A 23,517-nucleotide genomic window follows, 5' to 3' on the forward strand; every position below is an offset into this window, starting at 1 on the left:
CGACGTCTGCGTCTAACTCATGGCCCGACGTCGGGCAAGTTAACTCGATGCCCATGTCGAGTGCACTGGTGGGCTGTCAGAGCGGAGCCTCTAACACTAATGAGCGCACTGTGCACGATACACGTGGTGACGAGGACATTGTGCCAGACTTTCGAGGAAGTTTACAAACGTGGGCCATTGAGTCGCAGTCGTCGCATGCTGCGGTGACATCACATGAGACTGTCATGAAATGTAGCATTGTTCTACACGGGACAGCATCTGGTTCCTTTTGCATGTATTAATCCTTTCGTTAAAATCGTAACTGCCTTTATTTGACGTCTTTCTCTTTTTTTTTTTGAGGAGTAGCCCGGTACAGTAAAACATCTTTCCACATTTGTGTTGAATGCCTTAATATTGCTTTTTTTTCAGACACTGCCTCTGACTACTCGGACTCGGATGCCTGAGAAAGCGGTCCTCATAACCAGTCGGGACTAATTACTGTTTAAATAAATGAATTTCAGTCAACAAGCTTTGTTTTTTTTTTGTCATAGTGAAGCACTTATTGTCACCTCTCCGTTTCTTGACGCAGTATACATACGCAAGACCTTACAGAGGTGTTTTTCCTTTAATGTATGTAAATACCTTAAAAAGAAATAAATCATATGTAGTAATACAAAATATCACAGCCTGCGGTACCGAACCGGCTGCACAATGGTTGTTCTGAAAACATACTAAAAAAGTCCTGAAGTGTTGTTTTGAGGACGTCCTGAGGTTGTTATGAGTACGGACAACAGGACTGGATTAGTGCCATTCTAGTACCATAACAGGACGTTCTGAGGGCATCATAATGTCCTCAAGGTGGCATACTGAGGATGTCCTGAGGTTGTTATTGTGTTGTCTGGGGAAGGATTGATTGGTGGGCGAGTTGGTACGACATTTTAAATAAAGAGAGCACTAAAAAAACCAGGACACAAGAGGCAAAGGCGGCAACATTAGCGCTCACTAACAACTGTTGTTAGTGAGCACTTATGTTGCCGAATTTGCATCTTGTGTCCTGGTTTTTCGGTGCTCACTTGAAATGTCGGATAACCGATTTCTAATATCTATGAGTGCAGAGCGCCTTGGGTGCGGAGTGCTTTCGATTCCTGTTCACTTCCAACTGTGCTTTAAAGCCGCGTTCAGCAATGGCTGATCTGCAAAATGAGGTCCCATGCAACAGTTCTCGTGGAGTCCCAGCCAAGTATCCAAAAAGGATTTTGTTTTTTGCGTGCGCAAGGCCCGCTTGATGGCAGGTTATAAACGTGTAGTCTTTTATATCTTTGTAATGATCGCCACCCCTGACGCTTGCGCATGCTTAGAACCCTGCGCCAACGTTTTCATTAAAGTTCATTATCTCCGTAATCATAGTGCCAAATTCAATTTTCGCAGCTGAAAGCACGCTTTGACTGTCATGTTTTGGCACTATATACTCGAACACCAGCGGCCGCAACGTCACCAGATATTGATAATTTTGCTATAGTGCCTAATAATTTTGCTCAAATTGAGGGGTCAGAAAGTAGCCAAAAAGGATCCAAGTAGCCAAGACGATTTTTCTGCCGCCACCTGCCTAAAAAAGTAGTCAAATTGGCGCAAAGTTGCCAAACCTGGCAACCCTGTCTGTGTCTGTTATTCTCTCGGGGATGATGCACACCTTAAACCAATAATTCTTCACCTCTCGCATTTTTAACGTAAATTTCTCTCTCTCTCTCTCTTTCACTTTGCTTGCAGACCTTGCGAATATGTCGCCACCTCCTTCGTTGGAATCTGCTCTTAAAAGTTAAGGCGGCCATATTTAGGAAAAAACATTCACGCTCCATACATTGTTCTCAGTGGCATTGCAGTGGCATTGTTCGTGAGTGTGAATTCCAACGAATCCAAAAAATCTTACGCTAGGAATGTTTGTAAGGCGAAATCTTAGCCTATCCGTAAACTGGACATATCATTAGCGAAGGCAGCGGGCCAAAGGCAAAAAAAAATACAAAAGAAAAGCAGTGCAAACTTCCCCTGATCCCGGAAGTGTAATTATATAGCAAAGAGGGCCTGCCGATTGCAAAGAACATGTGCGACAGAGTGCACAAGCGATCACGACGAAGTGTATTGCGACCAAATTGGTAACTTTTATATAGAAGACTATTTACTTTAAAGGAAACACTTGGTCCATGGCCAAGAACGGGCCTTCAAAAAAGGGCATTTGTCGCTTTGAAAAAAGTTTTTCGAAGATACGGATATTTTATGGAAATATCAAATTTCAGTCTATCCTAAAAGCTAAATCAGCGATACACATATTGTTATATCTTCAAAATTGTCCTACGTCGTCATCATGTGTTTTTACGTTATGTTTAATTACTTGTGTTCTGCATTTTACTATGCATGATAGGCCATCCAAAATACTTGACTTTATATATATGCATATGTGTACTTGTTTTGCTTACCCGAACTCATTCACGAAACGTTGTGATCGTGTGCTGTTGGATTGTATTGAGTTTACGGACACATCTGGCGTTCTACATAGTTCCTGGCATTTTTCTCTTTGCAACATGGAGTTGCCGGTGCCGTCCTAAAAGCACCGACCTGTCCTATGGTTCATTTCAATTTAAGAAAATACACTAACGAACAAAAAGCTTTTTGAAATCAAATCAAGAACTTTTATATGTGTGTTTGTGTACTGGAAATTCTGTGCTTTTCCTTGTCGCAACACCTGCTAGAGCTATTTTATGCTTTCGCGCAGCTGGGCTCATCAGGGTCGAATTCAAAAAAAGTCACAGTTTCGCCGCAAGGGCGAAGCAATGAATGCGATAGCAAGGAACTAATGCTATACGAAGTGAGGCTCGCCAATGGATACTCTCAGTTTGAACAGCGCTTCTGTTGCAAAGGCGGCCGAAGCAGCGAAGGAAACTAGCGTGCTTCAAGTGTCGAACTGGGACACTTGATAGTTCGCGCTCATCTTCTGTTCGTTTAGCGGCGTCCCTGAGCTCGAGTGACATTCGTACGCGCCGTAACATGAGCGCGGACATCACGGTGAAAGCGTGAAACATTCCTCTACCCCTCGCCACGAGAAAACCGCGCGAGCAGACAGCGGAAGGGCAAGCTTCTCCCATGCGCAAATATAAGAAGAAGCGAGCGAGCTCGCCGACGACTTTTAAATGCGGCCGTCGGGCTCCTAGCGCCACCTCGCTGGTAATGAAGAAACGCTTATTATCGCCTGCTGTCTCCGAGTCCGTCCAGCGCTAAATGGTGTGTATATAACGCTCGCCGTTAGCTACGTGGAGGATCTGCGTTTCGTGGCGTAGTGGATAGCGCCGCTCGCTGTGGAGCAAGAGGTCCCTGGTTCGATTCCGCGCTTCGGAAGCATTTTTCTGAGTTATTTTTCTGTGGGGCCTTTATATATATATACATACTTATACATATACGGTGCATGACGGCGGCGACGGCGACGGCGACGGCAAAATCCAGCAGAGACTGTCCATATAATTGCTATCGCAATAAAACTTTTTTTTTTGGTGGAACGTTAACTCTACTTGTCACTAATCGGCCGCCTTCGCTAATAATCTTTTCGCTACCAAGATTGGTTGGTATGTGTTCTTACAAACATTTCTAGCGTCATCCCTGCGAACATGGGACCAGAAGGTACAGCGGCAATGTAGCTATACCGCTCGTTGCGGCTGCAGATGGACCCAGAAGCGTTGTTCGAACGATTTAGGGCCACGTTTTATAGAATTCGTTTTAAGAAGGCCTTTGACTCGGATGCGACGTCCAATTGCACACTAAGTCAAGTTTTGTGACATATGTGCGCACAGGCCTACAACGGGAATAACAAAGGACCGCATACCCGAACTCAAATAACGGGAAGATATAGATGACTCAGAAGCTAAGGTTTAGGCTTATGGCGAAAATAAGTATACTGCAGTCACTGATACGGTGAACACGTGCCTCGCCATCAATGCCGGAATTCATCTTCGCTCGATCACTGAAAGCGTGCATGGAACTCACCTTTTAAACAGCAGTAGAACCACAAGAGAGACGACGAAAAGCTGGAAATCTGCAGATATGTACCATAGGTGGATCATGACGCTCTGCAAGTAAATAAACAAATAAATAAAAATAAATGCGTTGTCTTCGCACCATATACTTCTATTTATTATAGAACATAGCTTCTCCTTTTGAGGAACAATTAAGAAAAAATTGAGCCAGCTGCGCCATAGTGGTGCGAAGACTGTGGAAACAGCGCAGCTGGGTGTCTTCCCCTCCTCCTTCCCCGCCCCTCCCTCCCCCTTGCTATACTATACTATACATGGCTCTGCTATGCTTTCTCTCTCTTTCTCTCTGTCTATCGTGTTCTCGTTCTCTCACGCATCATATGGCGCACCATATGGCAACGCAATCAATCATATGACTCCCATGAATCCTTGTTCTGCTACCGTGCCTGGATAGCCGAGTGGTTACGACGCTCGCTTTCGGACCGTGGGTACCCGGTTTGAAATGCCGCCTCGGCAAGAAATTTTATTTTGTTTTATTTATTCCTTCTCCTCCTCCTTTCCTTTCTCCTCTCCACTTTTTCCTCCTTCACACCCTCACCTCCCTTTCCCACCTCCATACTACACATGGCTACGCCATTCTTTACACTCTCCCCTCCTCTTTTCCCTCCTCCTCACCCTCACTTTTCTTTCCCACTCCCTTGCTAGAGAGAGAGAGAGATACTATGCATGGCTATGCTATGCTATGCTAGGACATGCTTGGACAGTAAGAATGATTTTGCTTAACGCGAACCTCGTGTTAAGCAATATCATTCACTGACTCTCTTGACATCCTGTTCCTCCTTTATTTATTTTTTTTTTCCTTCCTTGTTACGTTCCTCTTCCCCTTCCGTCATTTCCCCTCTACTCTTAACATGGTATAGGAGGACACACACACGCTGTAAATATTATGTCAGAAGACGGGGCTCCCTCGAAAAGAGTTTTGTATGAAGGCCCACTTTTAAACACACACACACACACACACACACACACACACACACACATATATATATATATATTATATATATATATATATATATATACAGGAGAATACCAACACTATAAATATATTTGACCTCCCTCTACGTTACCCTAGCAAAAATGCCAATATAATTTCCTATTGGTCTTATAGAAAAATCTTATTTGTTGTATAAGTGCTCAATTGGAGCTTTATAGGTCTTATTAGAATTCTATTGTCACCAATAGAGACCAATTGACAACATCTATTTGTCACCAATGGAACCAATAGGTATATGTTAGTACCAATAGGTGGCAGCTATTTGTCACTTATAGAACCAGTAGGCACCAATAGGCTTTAATAGGCAACGTCTATTTGTCACCTATAGAACCAATAAATAGCACCTATTTGTCATTTATAGAACTAGCAGGTGTGAATTGCCACCAAAGTCACAGGGTTATGCATGGTATTAAAAGGCATATGTATTTAATTCACTTACAGGGTCATGCAGTAGCGAATTCAGCCAAACGGCAGTTTTTGATTTGTTCAGTATTTGAGCAAAGTGGCAGCCGTTTTACATAAGTGTTCCAAAATATCGCAGCCATATTTTTCATAAATTTCACCAAAATAATTACCCAGACGCCTGTAGTGCAATTTCATTCTGTACTCAAGGTTATGGTTATGCAATATTTGTGGGATAAACCCGCAAAAAGACAGGTTTACAGAAAGAGAAAGTTTATCATAGTTGAAAAGGGAACGCCACAGTATAGGTAATGTTTTAACTGGGGTACTCAATGCTCCTGTAAAGGCAGCAATTTGTACTCTGCTATCCTTGCATGGTGCAAACGGGGTGGGAAAATAAGCTGCTAATAAAATAAGCGAAGTCAGCATATAAGGTAGAAGTCGTCATTTCCTGCTTGAATGTGTGCACATAATGTATACATAGTTGTTTTCAGCCGGTGGGCTATTGCGATCCTTCGACAGCACGCTATGGAAACAAACGCGAACAGTACGGCATCTACCAGCTCCGCTGGTCGCATTACTTTTCAAAACAGTTGTAGCCTGGCTGGTAATAAGACAAGTTATCCATGATACATTCACGAGACTAGCGTATTTTTATTGTCACCAAGCTAAGAGCGCGGAGAAAACAAAAGCGAACAGCGCTGTTCGCGTTTCTTTTTGTCGCCTTTGTAAGTAGTAGGTGGTGCAAGCTCGCTCGAGCGCTTGCACTTCTTACGACGGTGAACATCGCGTTCGCTGCCGCAGGTTACTGTACCTGCGGGGTCACCCGTAATGCGCGTCATATAAAAACGAGAAAAACCTGAAGTTCAAAACATGCGGAAACACGATAACGATAACAAAATCACGAGCAACCAACGCCGAGCAACCAAAGTGATACAGGCTTGCCAAAAGAGCTCATTGAAGATAATAGCTGTCGCGTGAAGGCGCTGTATGTCTTCTATTTTCTTTTTCATTTCGCAGCTGAAATTTCGGTTCGCTACGCTTTCCATAACCTTCCTCCCAATGTGTCAGCAGCTGAATATTTTCGAGGGGTTGGAAATAGAGCAAAATATTGCAATACAATAGCAAAAAATAAAATCTTTTTTTTGTGGTATGGCCACGGCACGAGCGCCAGCCAGCAAGCGAGCCGACTACAGCCAGCCACAGCCGCAGCGGGTGTTTTCGGTCGAGTCACGAGTGTGTGGTGCGGCATGTTCGTGGTCGAAGTCAGGCTTAGAAATGTTGTATGTTTGTGTCTATTGAAGGTTGCACGAAAACGCACGTGTGTAATCGCGACGACAATGCAAGGTCGTTCATGAGCGTCAAAGAAGTTAAACGTTTCAGCGCTAAAAGCGTCTCGGACTTCAGCAGTAAGTGGTACCGAGTGTGCTGACAGGATGCTGCTCGCAAAGGTGGTTGCTTCGGAGGGCATACCCTGCCGATGTTCGGTAAGTGAACTGTTTTTTTATATATTTGCTAGTCAGTAAAAGTTGCTCTTGCTGTGCTACTAATTCGCGCATCTGCCAGCGTGCCCACCGGACAGCGAGGACAAGAGCGATAAATCAGTGTTCACTTACGGTTCTTTGCAGATGTATTGAAATAATACCTCTAGCCACGTAAAATGATTTTGTCGCTGCATGTGCCCAGCTCTCACGGCCCTAGCATTGTAACTGGTATGGAATAAGTCTGAGAACTTGGCATAGTTTTTTTTTTTTAAGTTAGCCCCTTCATTTGTATTTATTCCGCTCCACAGTACAATAGTTTTGAACATCGTGTGGGCTGTTCGCATATACAGACGCTGGCATAGACGTATGTTATCGACTTGCGCATTGTTTTCGCGATAATCTAAAGAGACTAAAATATGTAATCATGCCTTCGTTCACCCTCAATAATACACTTACGGGAGAGGGAAGAAGTTTATTGGCAATAAAAATCCTGTGTGGCTGTCCCATCTTCAATTACTAGTCTGACTGAACCCCATTCTATGACACACATGGTTGCAGTAGAGAGGATATTTAATGAAGATTTCTGCGTGAAGTCCCGAAACTCACACGCTGCGATCGGTTTGGTGCTAGTGCTGTTTGGCCTTTCCCACTAGTGTCCGAAGTCCACACACGTGACAGCGGTTATGCTTCTGGGATACAAGTATAATCGAATCTGCTGTACGAATTTGACGAAAGATCCGTCCCTGTCATGTTAAGCTGTTACCTACAGCCAGCTCACCGGAATTTCCCTTATGCTGATTCTACAGTGTGTCGTATCTGCATATTTTTTTTATTCTAATGCTTCAGTTTTCTTTCAGTAGCGCATGTAAATATTTTCTTTCTTACTTCCTGGTATTTTAGTATTTTATGTTTGTTTCTTTTTTTCAGGCACTACCTAGAGAAGCGGTGCAGTGGCATATATTCGACAAGGAAGCACAGCATGCCTAGCTTGAAAGCTTGTTGCGGGGAAGATCGCCGATTTGATGAAGTTATCCTGTAATAATGATAAATATAGCACATGCCTCCCTTCAAATAGAATTTGTTCATTTTATACAGGTGCTGCTATGTTGCAGTCCTCAAATGCCCATTATTTGATATGCCAAAATTACGGGCTCCCAGCGGAGAAATAGGCCAATAGATTTCCAATCCACAAATACAGTACTAACGGTACTAATAGGCAAATAGAATGCCAATAGACAAATACACAATAGGCAAATAGAGTGCCAATAGACAAATACACTAATGAACAAATAGAGGTCCAATAGACCAGCATGCCACCTATAGACCCATATGATACCAATAGACCAATATGATACCAATTGACCAATATGTTCAATAATCCGATAGGCTATTGGTTTTTCAATGGGTGATTTTTGCTAGGGTAGGCTGAGACTGCTCTTACCCTTTCGGTCATTCCAAAGAAATTTCTTATCTGAATGATCAGATGCCACCAGTTGTCCCCAATTTCTTCGTTGAACTTCTGGAAGAACGTTTTGGCATCCGGTCCGTCCACGAAACGTGGAAGCACGAATACGCACGTGATGACAAAGAAGACTGGAAGGCAAGTCCTGCGGCGAGAATAAGAAAAGGACGCAATAAAAGACAGAAACTATGGGCGTATCCACGTCCCTCTATGCGCCTTCCCACTCACAGTGCAAGGCTGGTAACTTTATCCTCTGGGGCAGCTAAGGCGAAAGTTTTAGATGCCTCACCAAGCGCGAAAATTGACCGTCTGTGTCGGCGTCGACGGGGGCGTCAACTCGAGTGATGCAAGGAATCATCATCACGTTATGACGTCACCATACGACGTCATCATGACGTCACAGATCGCCAAATTTGTGACGGCATCACATGACATAGTCGCCTGGTCAAAGATGGGCCGATCACGGATGCAGTGCAAAACGAGGTGAGGTGCCGAAGGGTTGCAATGCCTCCGATTTCACCGAGGCAGTGGAAAACCACGTTAGGTGCAGAAAGCTGTCGGAGGGGGGCGGGGAAGGATCAATACATCGACTGAGAAGAAGAAAAAAAAAGAAGACAAAGATGTATTTCGCCTTGGAGTGATCTTAGGCCAATGCATCCTGTGAGTTTATTCTTAAATTTTTTTTTCTTTAACCTACCCTCAGGGCTAAGACGACATTAAAGAGGGGAGTGGTTAAAACCAAAACGGTTAATTCAGTGGATTGAAGTTAATAATTCAAAACAAAAATGCATGCCAGAACAAATGGCACCTAGATATACCTTAACTCTAGATGCTACTGAGATCGATGACTGGGGTTTGATTGCAGGTTACGGCGGCCGCATTTGGATGCAGGCGAAATACAGAAACACCCGCGCACGTTGATTTACGTTCACGTAAATGAACCTTAGCAGTAGCGCAGCGGGGGGCAGGGGCGGCGCCAGGATGTTTTCACTGGGGGAACACTCAGTACAAGTGAGTTCCTTCAGAGGGGCAGGGAGGCTGGCAACTTGTGCGCTGTTTTCAATATGTTTGCTCGTGGGGGGGGGGGGGGTCAAATGGGTGCAAGGGGGGCAGCTCGTGTTGAGCATCACTCGTGTTGAGCTGCCTCCCCCCCCCCTACGCTACCCGCTGTTGCCTCCCCTGCCCTGGACTTTTCACTTTTGCATGTGTATATTTACACGTGCACATGCACATACAAATTCACGCACGAACATACATAAAGGGTGGTTGAACCTCCCCTCGCCGCCCCGAGAAAGAAGTTTCTGGCTACGCCCCAGGCGGTCAAATTTAATACAGAGTCCCCCACAACCACGTGCCTCGTATTCAAGACCCTGTCGCTTACTACACTGTAAACCACTTTACACCCGTATAGGTGTAACTTGGTGTCTATAACTCACACCCCTACACCCCAAAAAATAGGTGTACCAAGCAGGATTACACCTATACAATGGGTGTAATTTCAAACTTTCACCCAATGGGTGTGGTTGGGTGTAAAAGCATATTACACCCAAATGAAAAAAAGGGTGTAGGGTGTAAAAGCACATTACACCCAAACGAGAAAAAGGGCGTTGGGGTGTTTATGCACAATTACACCCAAACACCCAGGCAAAAATTTCCATAATTCGAGTGGTTCCCCCCTCCCAGTTGGCTCCCATTGAAAAGCTAGAAAGCTTACCCTTTAGCTAGTCCTTTCAAGGGCGCATGACCTATTGTAGTGGCTCCTGCCACAGAGGGAAAATCCTGGCAGCAGCACTGATTTTATGGTGCATATGAAGCACGGCATATGGCCCTTACATATACAGTGAAATCGTGACTGAATACAAAGTCATTACTTAAAATGTGTTGACACATATTGCAAGATGTTCACACAATTATCCAATAGTACAAAATAAAGTTAAGCTTTAATAAACACAGAGCTCGTACATCCGAGACAAATTCTATGGTATTCAATGACCTTTCTCGAGTGTGCAGAACGGCATCGCGTATGCCGCCAAACAAGGAGCACAAATGACATGGAGCACGAATGACCAAGGCGTTTGTGTCAAAATATGAAGCAAGGGCATTATTTCCACTTCATAAAGAGGAATTCAATTTAACATGCTTCATTGTAACACAGCCGTTTAGTGCAGTATGGGTCTTAGAACAAGCGACACCCGTGCGAGTGGGTTGTAATATATAAAAACGCCCTCGAAAAGGTAGCAGTTACAGGGAGAAGCACAAATGAACCTTCTTCCCTGTCAGCCCTCTTGGGGCACTACAGACACCTGGTCCCTTTGGGCGCACCCAGAATGAATTTTCCCGCTGTAGGTGCCCTTCCCAAGAAGGGAAACATTTGTGCTACTTCTTATACCTGCACTTATGTAGTTGATAAAATAAGGTGCCATCATCTTAAATGGGCTGCATAACATCAGTGTATGTGTTTGGAATCAACTGGAACACACAAGGTACGGTCTGACCGTTCTCCTGTTAAGGAGATAGTTCAGAAATGTGCAATCCCTTGATGAGAAAGTGGATTGATAAAGTTTCAAAATTCCAGCAGTGCCCACACCACTGTGCATGTTGTCGACTTTCTTAGTAGGGTAAACACTGCCATCACACAGCTGTAGCTGATACACGAGCAGGGTATCAATGCTCCGTGACAACTCACGCAACATTATAAGGACTCAGAATGTCGTTTTCCACAGCAGGCCTCCATATTATCTCTTTTCTGGGAAAGTACATGAGTGAAGTAGAAAACTGTGCACATTGCTGGAATTATGAAATTTTTCCCACTTTCTCAAAAGCAATGGATTGTGGCTCCAGCACAAAAAAGTGAGCAATCGGGCCATGACGCGCACGTTGCAGCGCATGCTGAATGCGGTAATATGCAGGAAATGCATGGGAATAGGGACGTTATGACCACGACAGCACTGCAGAAGCATTACCTACATAACAACAGTAGAATCAAATTTTACACGGGCATGTTCAGAGAAATTTAAAGATTATCCCTTTCCAAGCAAAGACAACAGAATCATTGGTAATTGAATAAAACGAGTATTTATTTCTTTTAAAAATATTGACAAAACTTAACGCTTGTCATATAGCTCAAAAATAAATTTTAAAACAATACTCGATGCACTGATTTCACTGACAAGTACTGGCAGTTTTGTTAAGCTAAAGTTTCAATAGCAAAAGATCTCAATTATTAAAACTACTGCAAAAAAAGTCACAAAGTCCTTTGAATATAAAAACTAAGCCAATAACCACAAAATGGAATGACCTGCGAGAACATGTTGAAATCGGCAGAGACAAAATGCTTGTATTAAAATGTCACAAAAAATGAGCAAGAAATTGAAATGAAATACTAGTACCGCCATAGTATTAGTTTCGGTATAATGTAAAACAAATAACTACTCGTTACCATATGAAAATGCTTAAACTCTAATTAATCACAGGTGGCGACATACTTTAAGCAGAAGATAAGGCCTATTTTCTAGGCTTTTTTGAAAATGTTCAGGAGCTTTACTACTTGTGTGCTCGGAGTCATTACCCACTGGCCAAGAAGGAGCCATTCAACAGCGACGAGAACGTTGAACTCCTTGTGATGGCAGTCGATATTTAACAGCCAATGTGCTGCCGTGAGTGCAGCTACTCATTCTTCGGCATTGGACACACTGAAGAGCAGTTCTTTGTCCACATGGAGGAAAAGCTTGCTTGCATATGGAAGATCGGGGCCATCGTACACAATGCAAGGTGTTATTGGAACGCTCTCTCCCTGCATGATAAAAAATAAAAAAATCATTGTCTGGAAAGCACTACGCAGACTTCAATTATTTGTTTCAGTAAATAACAGTTTCTGTGCCGTGTACTATCGTGAGTAATATGAGCTCGAACATGCGAGCACGTGGAAAATAGCCTCAAAATTGAGATAGGGTGATACGTGGATGGCGCTTCCGAAACTGGAGGGGAGAAGGGGGGCGCTGTTCCGCTGACTGTTGGTACTCCCGCCTCGCTAGCGTTGCTGCGAGATGTCGGCTGATTGCGTGTCAATGACCGCTAGCAATGATAGCAAAATAAATAAATGAGGCACAGCAAAATCCTCATCCGACACCACCGCGATACCGATGCGCAAGCATGGCCTGCGCATCGTGGCAGGCTACGTCACAGCCGATATCTAAGCAGCTACCTAGTCTGATGTGGCTGTTCGCATTGATGGGAATTCATATCACCGCTAGCGGCCACTGACACTAAGTGCTGTTTCGCATCAACAATATCGAAGCGGGAGGGTCAACAGCTAGTGGAAGCGCGGCGCCCTTTCCACTTTGTTTCCGACAGCCGCTGCTGCGAATAAACCGACGTAAGGTTCAAGGCTGTTCGCCACGCGCTCGCGTGTTCGAGCTCATATTGCTCACGATAGTACCATCCAAATATGAAGCTCATAACATGCCCTATATGTAACTGGAGAGAATTAACAGCTTTTCTACGTGCAATTAGCTTCTTTGGGATATAGAAAGTACTATTTGACAAGTATCATCCGCATTTTTAAAGAAAAAGGAGCATTCTTTAGTGGCATGAAGGATTCCTGCACATCGATAAAAAGCATATAAAACAAAACTATGCACAAGGACTTCTCTTCAAGGCTGCAAGTTGCAGTCTTGAAGATGATTGGAGAATTTAAAATATCTGTTAAATCGTTAGGCTTGTCTTTTACCAAATAATATCATTGGAGATGGTCGTACAAACTGCGTTTTTTAATGTTTGTACACGTAAAAGTATTTACCGAAGTTACAACGCCAAAGCGGGACGAGGCGCATGTAACTCTTAATAACCACAACAAAATAATGAAAGCTAGACATAATGGAAACAAACAGAATAAAATAAATGGTGCTCGGGCACTCAGGCGTACGCACGAAGGGGGGGGGGGGGCAGGTGCGCCCCCCCCAGGTCAATTCAGACATAGAGGGGGGGGGGGCGCAAAGTCTGCCCCCCAGGGTGTCTACCGAGTTGGCATTTCTAAATTCCCTGAGTTCTCCAGGTTTTCCCTGAGTGTTTTTGCTGAAATTCCCTGAGTGAAACAAAACTTTGTTTTATGTCAAGATGGGTAGAGACCATATCGCTCGGTGATGTCCTTCTCTAATACATATTTTAGAAAATGAAAACGACTTAATCCCATTTGAATAGTACATAGAACAGATAAACCTCAATATAGCGAAGTTGGTAAAAGCGGCAACTCACTTCGTTATATCCAAACTTCGTTAAACTGAAATTCGACCTTTCATGCAAGGCATAGTTACTGAAGGATTAATCTTAAACTGAAAAGGCCACAAGAATGCTCGACTAATATGGCAACATGAAAAAACTTTTTTTTTATTTTTTGCGTGAAAAAAAATCAATTTTGTTGAGCCTGAGATGCAGCAATCACAGTTAGATGCCTTGCCAGAGTGTCACATGTAAAGACGAAACAAATGCGGGTTTAATGCACTGTGGAATTGCGCTTGTTCTGCTGCTGCGGGTTGTTGTCAAATCCTCGCGCGTTGCCCAGAGCAATGCAACGCCCTTGCTATCAGGTTGCCCAACCGAACTATTTGCTCTCCACGAACGCACAACATCGAAAACCATCCCACGTTAGAAAAAAAGAGTCAGTTTCACCGCGAGAGCAAAATAGTAAATCCGATAGCAACAAAGAGGAATTTTATATGAATATAGGCTAGCAGCTCACTGCTTCAGGAAACGCAGCCGCTGCACTAAGAGAAGTGCCCTATGTATGATCTATGGCTCAGGGGCGGATTCAGGTACATAATGGGGGGGGGGGGGTACAAAGGCTGAAGCCAACGCTCAGCAGTGCATTTTGGTGGGTCACGCATATTTACAACAGCCCAGAGGGGATTATGGCGGTGCCTAAGAAGCCTTCGTTGGAAATGTGCATAGAGAAGCAGGAAAGGGTAGAGCAATGAGAGGTAGAGAGCAGGGACAAGATTCTCTTTACCCCTTTTGGACAGTGGCAGGCAAAGCAACCTGACAAAGGGGGCAAACTCGACAAGCAAGCCTGACAAAGGAGGTGGACGACAGGCACTGAAGAAAGGGGGCGGGGGCTGGCTTGGGGGGAGGGGGGGGGCGATCGCCGCTACCGCCCCCCCCCCCCCCCCCCGGGATCTGCCACTGCTATGGCTTCAACGGAAGTTTTGCAATTAGAGCACAACACCTACAAAGGTATGAGGCGAATGCTGATCCCCACTAAAGATACCGCGGCGCACGCGACCACGCCCGCTGGTACAAAGTACGCACTTCCTGTCGGACTCACGCAGCCAGCCCCCCCACCCCCCCTTCCCAACGCGCCGGCTCCTATCCATGTGCCCATCGCGCAAATGAGACGGTCGGCTCGTTTCATCTCTGCTTAAGCCCCGTTCGTCGGCAGCGCTCGCGCACTTTCACTCGCACATGGAGCATGCGACGCGCGGGGTGATGTAATCGCGATTTGGACTTGATAGGGAAGATTATGGCGAAGGCAAAAAATTCGCGTCGGAGTGTCTATATAATTGATATCGCAAAAAAAAGCAATATAGCTGCGGGCTAAGATCGCATGAAAGCACGGCAACAGCCTGAATTACGGCACATCCGATTATGGTGGAAACGTTACTGTTTTCCGACATCGCGCGCCGAATCGAGCATGTGGGACCCGTGCCGGTGTCGCGAATTTCGGTCGCCGCTATGCCATGGCTCTAAAAAGTTTTGTAATTCGGCTTTGTAGCAAACACCCACGTGGTGTGGCTGGTAATTGCCGGCTGCAGCCCCAAAAAATTTCAGTCGACTGCCTAAAACTTGTTTCAGCAGTGCCCTCATCGGGAAAAAAAGAAATAAAAAAGCTTTCACTTGCTGTGAATGGGCCCGTTAGTTACGCTAGCTCTCGCCTGGAAATTTATTATATTCTTCACGGAGTCCTAAATAGCATCTTTGAAGCTCGGGATCAGAGCGAGTGAGTTCTCCGAAAACAGCCAACAAGCGTTTTTTTTCTCGCCGATCGGGATGGCTTGCCAGATACGATCCCAGATACGAGCCTTGTCGAAGACATCCGCTTCCTGCGCGATCGCGATCGCTTGCAAGATAACTCAAGCTCATTACATCTACTGCTACCGCTTCTACAACTAATAATATGCTTGTTACTTGACACGCGGCGATAACAAAAACACCATATCGGGCGCTAATGCACAGCACGCGCGAAAAAGATTACAGAACTACACCACGTACTCCCAGAACATCCTGACAACATTGCGCGATACGATGTGTCGTGGTTCGCGGTTCCCGCATGCCACGCATTAGCCGGATTCTCTCCCACTTCACCGCTCCGAAGGCGATGACAGCATCAAGGTGCGCCACCTCCCCGCAGCCGCAGCGGCCGTTTGATTTGAAAAATGCGTTCACAAAATATCGAGCAAGCGCTACCGCGACTTTCGTCGCCTTTCAATAAAGATACTGTGGATTTTCCCTGATGGGAGCACAATTTCCCTGAGTTTTCCCTGAGAATTTCCAGACTACCCAAAATCCCTGAGAATTCCCGGTTTTCCCGGTTTTCCCGGTCGGTAGACACCCTGGCCCCCATACTTTGACTTTTTAGTAAGGCGGGGGGAGGGGGGCGGCGATTAACCTTCCTACTCCCTTAACCCCTGATGGGGAACCCTGCGCACGTCTAAGCTCGAACGCTCGAGCTAGCGCTTGCACAGTTCAGGTAGGTAAGGCGATTCGGCCACACATAGACATGAAAAATTCATTCGAACACAAGTCAAGTTTAACGAACGGCTCCCCATGCACGGGTGCCGGCATTATCAGGTAACCGATGTTACGGATGAATTAAAACATCGGTACGAATTCAACGAAACCAGTGATGCTACCGAGGACTTCTGATTTGGAGCAACTTTTGGAGCAGCAAAATTTCCGTTTTGGAGCACTTTGGAGCAGCAAAATTTCCGTTTTGGAGCACTTTGGAGCAGCAAAATTTTCATCTTGGAGCACTTTGGAGCAGATAATTTTGCATCTGGGAGCACTTTGGAGTAGCGAATTTTACATCCTGGAGTGCAATAAAGAAGCATATTGCATTAACATTCAAGCACCTGAGTAATATTATGGGGCTCTTATGAAGCCTAGAAATATTTCGATTCATTGCAAATCTCACGGAAAAAATCATCTCAGGAGCATAGGCGTGCGCACAGGGGGGGCAGGTGGGGGGCGGCCCCCACCCTAATTACCTAAGAGGGGGGGGGGCGCAAAATCTGCCCCCTACATTGACCCTTGCGATAGCAATTATATGGACACTCTCGGTTGATTTGTGCCGTTGCCTTTGCCGTAATTTTCCGTATAAAGTCCAAATTAATAACATCACCACGCGCATTCTAGCCGCGGGTAAAAGGTCGCGAGCGCTGGCGACGAAAGAGGCTGAAGCGGAGATTAAACTAGCCGGCCGTCTGTCTCCGCCGCACGGACAGCGCATGAGATAACATCTTCCCGCGTGTGGGCCTGCCGTCGATTGCTTATCAAACCGAGAGGCAACGCCCCGCCCGTCTTTCGTAAGGAGCATGAAGGGACGACAGGGGAGCGGAAGGGGGGGGGGGACCGCATCGTTCGAAGGGCGCAGTCGCTTGCGCTATCTCGAGGCATCAGGAGACGGCTCGTAAACTTGCTGTGCTCTCAACGCTTACTTCGCGTTTACCGAACTCAGAGGAAGAAAACGCTTCGGCTCCTGGAGGGGCCATATTCCCTTAAACCAGCGTTTTGTTGAGTTACGCGAGATCGGATCCAAAAGAGTTAGCTGCTAGTCTTACTTCGTTTCACAATACAATTTTTTGGTATCTCATTCATTGCTTCTCTCTCAAGCGAAACTGAGTTTTTTTAACCGTTAGCTATTGACCACCGAAAGGGAGGGGCGGACGTGTAACATGGCGTAGCCGCTTCACTGTGGGCCGTCAGCGACGGGCCCGCTACTGACAGCTGCGCATTTGCGGCTGCTCCGACCAGGGGATATGATTTTACTAATGAGATGACATTTTTAAAAAAGCAAGCAAAGAATTCGAATTGGAACACTAGCACGTGAGCTCGAAAGGGCAGGGCCTTTTAGGGGGTACTTACCGCAGAGTGATTACAAAATCGGACGTGCTGGCGGAAGGAATTACGAAAAAGCTGTTCTGGATGAAGATCCATGGATAAAGTATATCTGAGGAAAAGTGTTTCCACCGTTCGCGTGCTCTTCCATAAACGCGAAGCAAGGAAAATTCGATATTGTCCCATATATCTACTGCGAGCGATCCCATGCAGATTTCATTCCGCGATGTCCGCAAACAGAAGTGACAGACATTTTAGCGGCACTGATGTAGTTATTACTGAACATTGCTTTCCTTACGTGCCATGCGACGCTTGAAACGAGCTATCAGCAGCGTTTCTGGAACAGACGACGTCCGTCGATGAATCGCCGTCGCACTTTCTCGCTACCGATAGGCCTAGACGTCACGAGCCTCTGCGGAGAGCGCGTTTTGCTGTCGAGCCGACTTGCAGAACAGAAGCTGCGTCGGCACCGTGCATGGCATCGTGGCTTACTCGGAACGCACTCGCGAGCGCTATTTATTCAGCGGAATAATTCTTGATCATGCGACTTTATTGGCAGCCCCAAGATCGAGCTGCACATGTTCTGACGCGCCGGCGGTGCGATTGCCGGTGATAGACACCCCTACACCCGAGACTTTGGCGCAGTTTATCAGGATGGCGCAGTAAATACAATTTGGCGCACTTTGGCGCAGTTGGCGCAGGAGTGGAATCGCTGCGAAACGGAATGTATTAGCACATAGGCGAGCTTCGCGAGGCGTACCTAAAACGAAGCAACATGCTGCGTTAAAATGACCCACACGCATTAACCCGAGCATCACGGTAGTTTTAGCGCACAAAACGAACAAGGACGGAAAAGAACGACGCGGACACCACGTCGTTGCTTTCTGTCCTGGTTTCTTTTTTTTGTTGTTGTTTTTTCTTGTGCGGAAAAAAAATGCACTTGGATTACCATCAGGCCGAAGCATACGCGCCTTAGACACGCTGGACGCTTAGAGGTAACAGGCGCCGTCACAACCCAATTATTCTTAAATCAAAATAGTGGTTCATCGAGAGCGGGGCCCCCTTCCAACACCACCGCCGACAGGAGGGCACCGCCACAACTGCGTTCAAATCCCCCTCCGAATCACAGCCGCGCATGCGCACACTGCTTTCAACACCAAACAAAGCAAAGCTTGCCCGCGCCTAATGTCACACAACTTTGCCTTCATCCCGATGAAACAATACACTCACATTGGCTCGCTACGTTAACAAATGCTCACTGATCGTCAACCAGTTAAGAAAAGCTTAGTTAACGGCATTAGATCGCGCTCTCGGAGTTAACAAAGCGCTGGCCGTAGCAACGTGTTAGTGGGTTAATGGTACATACCGTTTCAGTTCGAGTGCTCCACAATATGAAGCTGCAGGTCTCCCTTTGAGTATAGTGCATCTTCGTAATAAGCAGCATTTGCAGAAGGTAATGGACGAGCACACAGCGCGGGCACACTTCAAACAACCGAAACACCGACTGCAAAACTCGACCGATCGGGAGGCGACGCACAACACACGCAGAAAACGGTCGAGTCCGGCGGCGTGTCTGAGCGCGTTGCATAAGTCACGTGGTGATAGAGCTGTTCCTGGCTGTTCCGCGCGCTGCGCACGCGCGGCAGCGGCGGCTGCGCCGGCCGAGGAGGTGGCGCCCCGGCCGTTGTTGGGTCGCGTGGGCGCAGCTTTCTTTCTGCGGCATTGTTATGTTTTGTAATGCTTTACACAGTGTATTCGAATCGCACTAAGCATTGCGACGACACAGTAAGGGCTGCATGACTACAAGCAGCGCTTAAAGTCTCGCTTCACTGGAGGGGGGCCCTCACAAAGCGGCAATATATATGTATATATATAATCTCAAAGAAAAGATCGCCTAGCAACGATCTTTTCGCCGCTAAACTGATGCTGCTGTGGCCTCAGCCGGCTCTGCTATGCGCAGATCGTGGGTTGTTGGAACGATGTGGGAGCTGGCATAGCGAAGAATAAACGCAGGATTTCTCGATATATCGGTCAAGATCCACTTTCGCGGTCCTATTATCCAGTTTTGGCAAAAATGTGATAGTATTAAACGCATGAAAATGCATTATTTTCAAGGGATGTTGGCAGGGAATAAAAACGAAAACGTATTAGGCTGAAAACCGTATTATGCAGAATCGTATCAACGAGATTTCACTGTATATATATGCTATAGATTAAGCGTTAGGAGAGGTGTTTGCGATGATCACAGTGCAGTGAAGCCAACTGTCTGTAAACTGAACAAATGTTTTGAATGCTAAACAAATACATATATTATTCCGAATGTATTTTGGGCATTCATTCAACGTGTCAATCCAATCAAGCAATAAATGAAATTATTTTAGAAACGATTTCTCAAAATAAATCGGGATGTAAAGGCTTAAATATATGTGAGCTCAAAATAAGTAACATCAGTTGACTCACTGCATTCAGAACCTCAGGCACGACAATGCTATATTTTATTTTCACTACCACTTGCCTAATAAAGTAGGCAAAATACATGCGTCTTTGCAATTACAGCAGACTTATGATGCACAACTAAAAGAATGAAAATTTAGTGGCAAGCTTAGCAGACCAATGTGAACCATTACTGATTCACGAGCAGGTAGCTTCACACTCAGGTGCCTCGTGAAACAGTATCCTGTGCCAAGACGCTCTGTCGAACAGGGTGGTGACCCGTGGTTTCAGAAGGTGTTGCCCATGGTGTTCAGTGTCTCAGTTAATCGCATTCAGCAGTACAACGATACCTGTTTACACCTATTGGTCAATTCACTGCGTGAATTGACCCATAGGTGTAAAATTCAAAGAACACCCATGGGTGTTTAACAGAACATACACCCATTGTACACGCAAAAACAAAAAAAGGGTGTGCAATGGAGACATTACACCCTTTCGGATAATATTGACAGAAAAAAAGGGTGTACGATAGGTGTTTTATCGCAAATACACCTATAAGGGTGTGAAACGGTTTGCAGTGTACTCTCTTCCGGAATGACTCAAGACAGAGCATCTCTTACCTGACCAACCTTCGATAGATGGCGATGATGAAGACGACGATCCTATTCATATTCCCCTTTTGCTTCGTCACAGCGAGGCACAGCAAAAATCCACTGAGAGGGCAGTCGAGAAAAAGCATAAAGCGAATTAAAAAAGAAGACAGCCGAAACAAGAGGGTGGTCCGAATTAACCTGTAAATTACAACTGCCAATTTTATCTCCTCAAGTACGGTCGTGTTACGCCTTTTCACGAGCGAGCAAGTCTTAGTGCATACTCGGGAGCGATTGTCGTTTATGTTTGACATATCGTCAGGCGATGTGTGTCGTTTGTAGGCTTGGGCTACACTCGCAGATTAGTCCGCGTGCAGACTTGATGGGCTCCCCCAAGTGTGCGTGCTATTCTCTCTCCCTCTCTTCACACCTTTATACCTTCTTCCAGATCCGCAGTGCGGCAAACCGGACGTGCGTAAGCTCCCTGCCGTTCCTTGCTTCTCTCGCTCTCTCTCGCACATTAAGTGAGTCGAGGTCGCCTTTATTCGTACTATTTTTTTGTTCACAATGAGAACAATACGTCACTTGGTTGTTACTTTCCTCAAAATCTCGCTGATACTTATCATATGAACTATATAACACAAGCTTCCTTACAATCTTACTTGGCTCATTGCGCACATCCACGCCACCTTTGTTATCTTTTCTGTGTTTATTAATGGGCTGATGACAATTTTTCCTTTTCGTGAACCTTCGTCCGTACAGCGGGCTTCTGAAGAACTGATGTATCATATTCAGCGTTTATGTGCTTCGAGTTGTTGATTAATTCGCCCTAGCATTAATCTACTAGCCACCTGGTTAGCCCGAATGGTATAGGAATGCCCCGCACCCTCTACCCCCCCCCCAAAAAAAAGGGAAAAAGAAAAAAGAATTGCGCTGGTTCCGGGTTCGAATCCCATATGAATTAGTCAACTGGCAAGCTTTCTTTCAGAGAAATCCGCATCAACTTCCTTGAGGCTTCATGCTACAGATGGCTTGATGTGATCTTTTGTCCCCTTTTCACCTATGAACCTCCCTCCACCTCACGGGCGTCTGCAGGGCTGTCTTGCCCTACCTTTACTAAGCAATTACTAAGCCTGTCAGAGCGCCTCTGAGCGGAACGCTCTTGTGTGTGTGTGGTTGTGATTGTTTTTTTTTTCTTATTATTTATTTTCTCTCTCTCGCTTTCAACCCCCTATTCCCCAACCCCAGTGCAGGGTAGCATACCGGATACAAACTTCCGGTTAACCTCCCTGCCTTCCTCTACTCTTTCTCTCTCTCGCGCGCGCACGCCACCCCCAGTACAGGGTAGCAAATCGTGTGCTTATTATGGTTGAACTTCTTGTTTTGCCTCTTCTTGCATCTCTCCCCTCTATTTCGCAATAGACAAAACTTCCTATACACTCTTAATCAGGTCCCGCTTAAAGTGCTTGATTTAGCCAGGAAACCGGACGTTTTTCGTCTGGTTTCCTGGATATGAACACTGAAAAAATAAGCGCTAAAAATTGACGAGCACAAAAAGAAAGGCAGAGAAAGGACTGGCGCCAGTCCTTTGTCTGTTCTCATTTTTGTGCTCGTCAATTTTAGCGCTTATTTTTTCAGTGTTCATGGATAACCAACTAGCACAACAGTATGTTCTGCTAAAGTGCATTCCTGGATATAGCCAGAATTTAACCAGGGCCTGATTAAGAATGGACCCTTCAGACATCAGGGCACTCGAATATACGCACTCTCTGTGCGTGTGTGTCACATGTCTGGGTCGTTGTTCCGTTCGCGCATTACGCATTAAGAAGCGAGCCTACTTTTCCGATCGTTCATCATTTCGCGAAGTGCTCCATGCACGACAGAAAAAAAAAAAAGGAAACGATGCGAGGTTGCTCAACGTTTATTTACTTGCCTAAGAAAAAAGAACGTATCCACGCTGCTGTAGGCGGCCGGTAAAAGCAGGCTGAGCCATTTATCGGATGTTATCATCAAGTTTAGCATGCGTGCTGAAAAAAAGAAAACAAGTGTGTCACTTTTTCTTGTCTAAAGGTTTTGAAGACAATACACGTCTTCCAAGGCCGCTTTTCCACGCGCATTTTGTAACGCGTTATGGTGGGTGGTCTATGCCAATTTCTGACCGAAGTAAACATCAAGAAATGCAAAAGAACTAACCAAATACAAGCTAATAAATTAGGCAGAAAAAGTATTTTTTAAAAATGTGACAGAATCTATGCAGCTGCCGCTGCCTATAACACAATAGACGCGTTGCAGAAACTACAAGGCAGCTTACCTGCACAACAAATCTTGGAGATTCGCGCTTTTTTTTATCGTACGAGGACGGACTGAGTACACACAAACACAGAGCGCAGACTAACAACTGTTTTATTTCAAGGCATTTTCCTCACATATATACCCAAGTGAAAGCATCGCAAAAACCCGAAGCAAGATAAAATATTCAAATGGGCATGCGCATGACAAGAGTTAGTTTGTTCCTATGAAGTGGATTTCTTTTGAAGAAAGATTAATGGATGGTGCGCTGATACATTTGTTGGAATGTGCCTGTGTCATCATGTAAGATTCCGTTATAACTCGTTCCATTTTATCGTGTACCTGCGACAAGATTGTGGTTTTCTCGAAAAGCGGCTCACATTTACACTGCGATACATGTGTTGCTAGATTTCCCGGATGCGTGATTAGTTGACAGTTATTTCGATGCTCTCTTAATCTTGTATTTAAACATATTTCCGTCTGTCCGACGTATCTCCTACCGCATGTCAAGGGAATGTCGTAAACTACTTCCTTATTGCATGCCACAAACTTTCTAACGTGGTTTATACCGCAATTGTTACTCTGGCTTCTTCCCTTGCAGCCATTAACCCTTCGACACATTCCTATTAGTTTTTCCGGAGCCGAGAAAACCAGTTCGACATTCTGTGCATTTGCAACCTTTTTTAGCTTATGTGAGACT

At 45.4% G+C, this 23,517-nt stretch overlaps 1 protein-coding gene across 1 annotated transcript; it reads right to left on the bottom strand.

The window, feature by feature from the left end:
* Positions 1–4,004: 4,004 nt before the first annotated feature.
* On the bottom strand, positions 4,005–20,668 carry LOC125757655 (uncharacterized). Its single transcript, XM_049413375.1, has 3 exons — positions 20,559–20,668; positions 8,377–8,542; positions 4,005–4,091 (listed from the first exon to the last, which is right to left on the bottom strand). Exons 1-3 carry the CDS (start codon positions 20,606–20,608, stop codon positions 4,005–4,007), a joined length of 303 nt encoding a protein of 100 aa, XP_049269332.1. The 5' UTR covers positions 20,609–20,668.
* Between the last annotated feature and the right edge of the window lie 2,849 nt (positions 20,669–23,517).

This window comes from Rhipicephalus sanguineus, chromosome 1 (genome assembly GCF_013339695.2).
Source record: "Rhipicephalus sanguineus isolate Rsan-2018 chromosome 1, BIME_Rsan_1.4, whole genome shotgun sequence".
Classification (NCBI taxonomy): domain Eukaryota; kingdom Metazoa; phylum Arthropoda; class Arachnida; order Ixodida; family Ixodidae; genus Rhipicephalus; species Rhipicephalus sanguineus.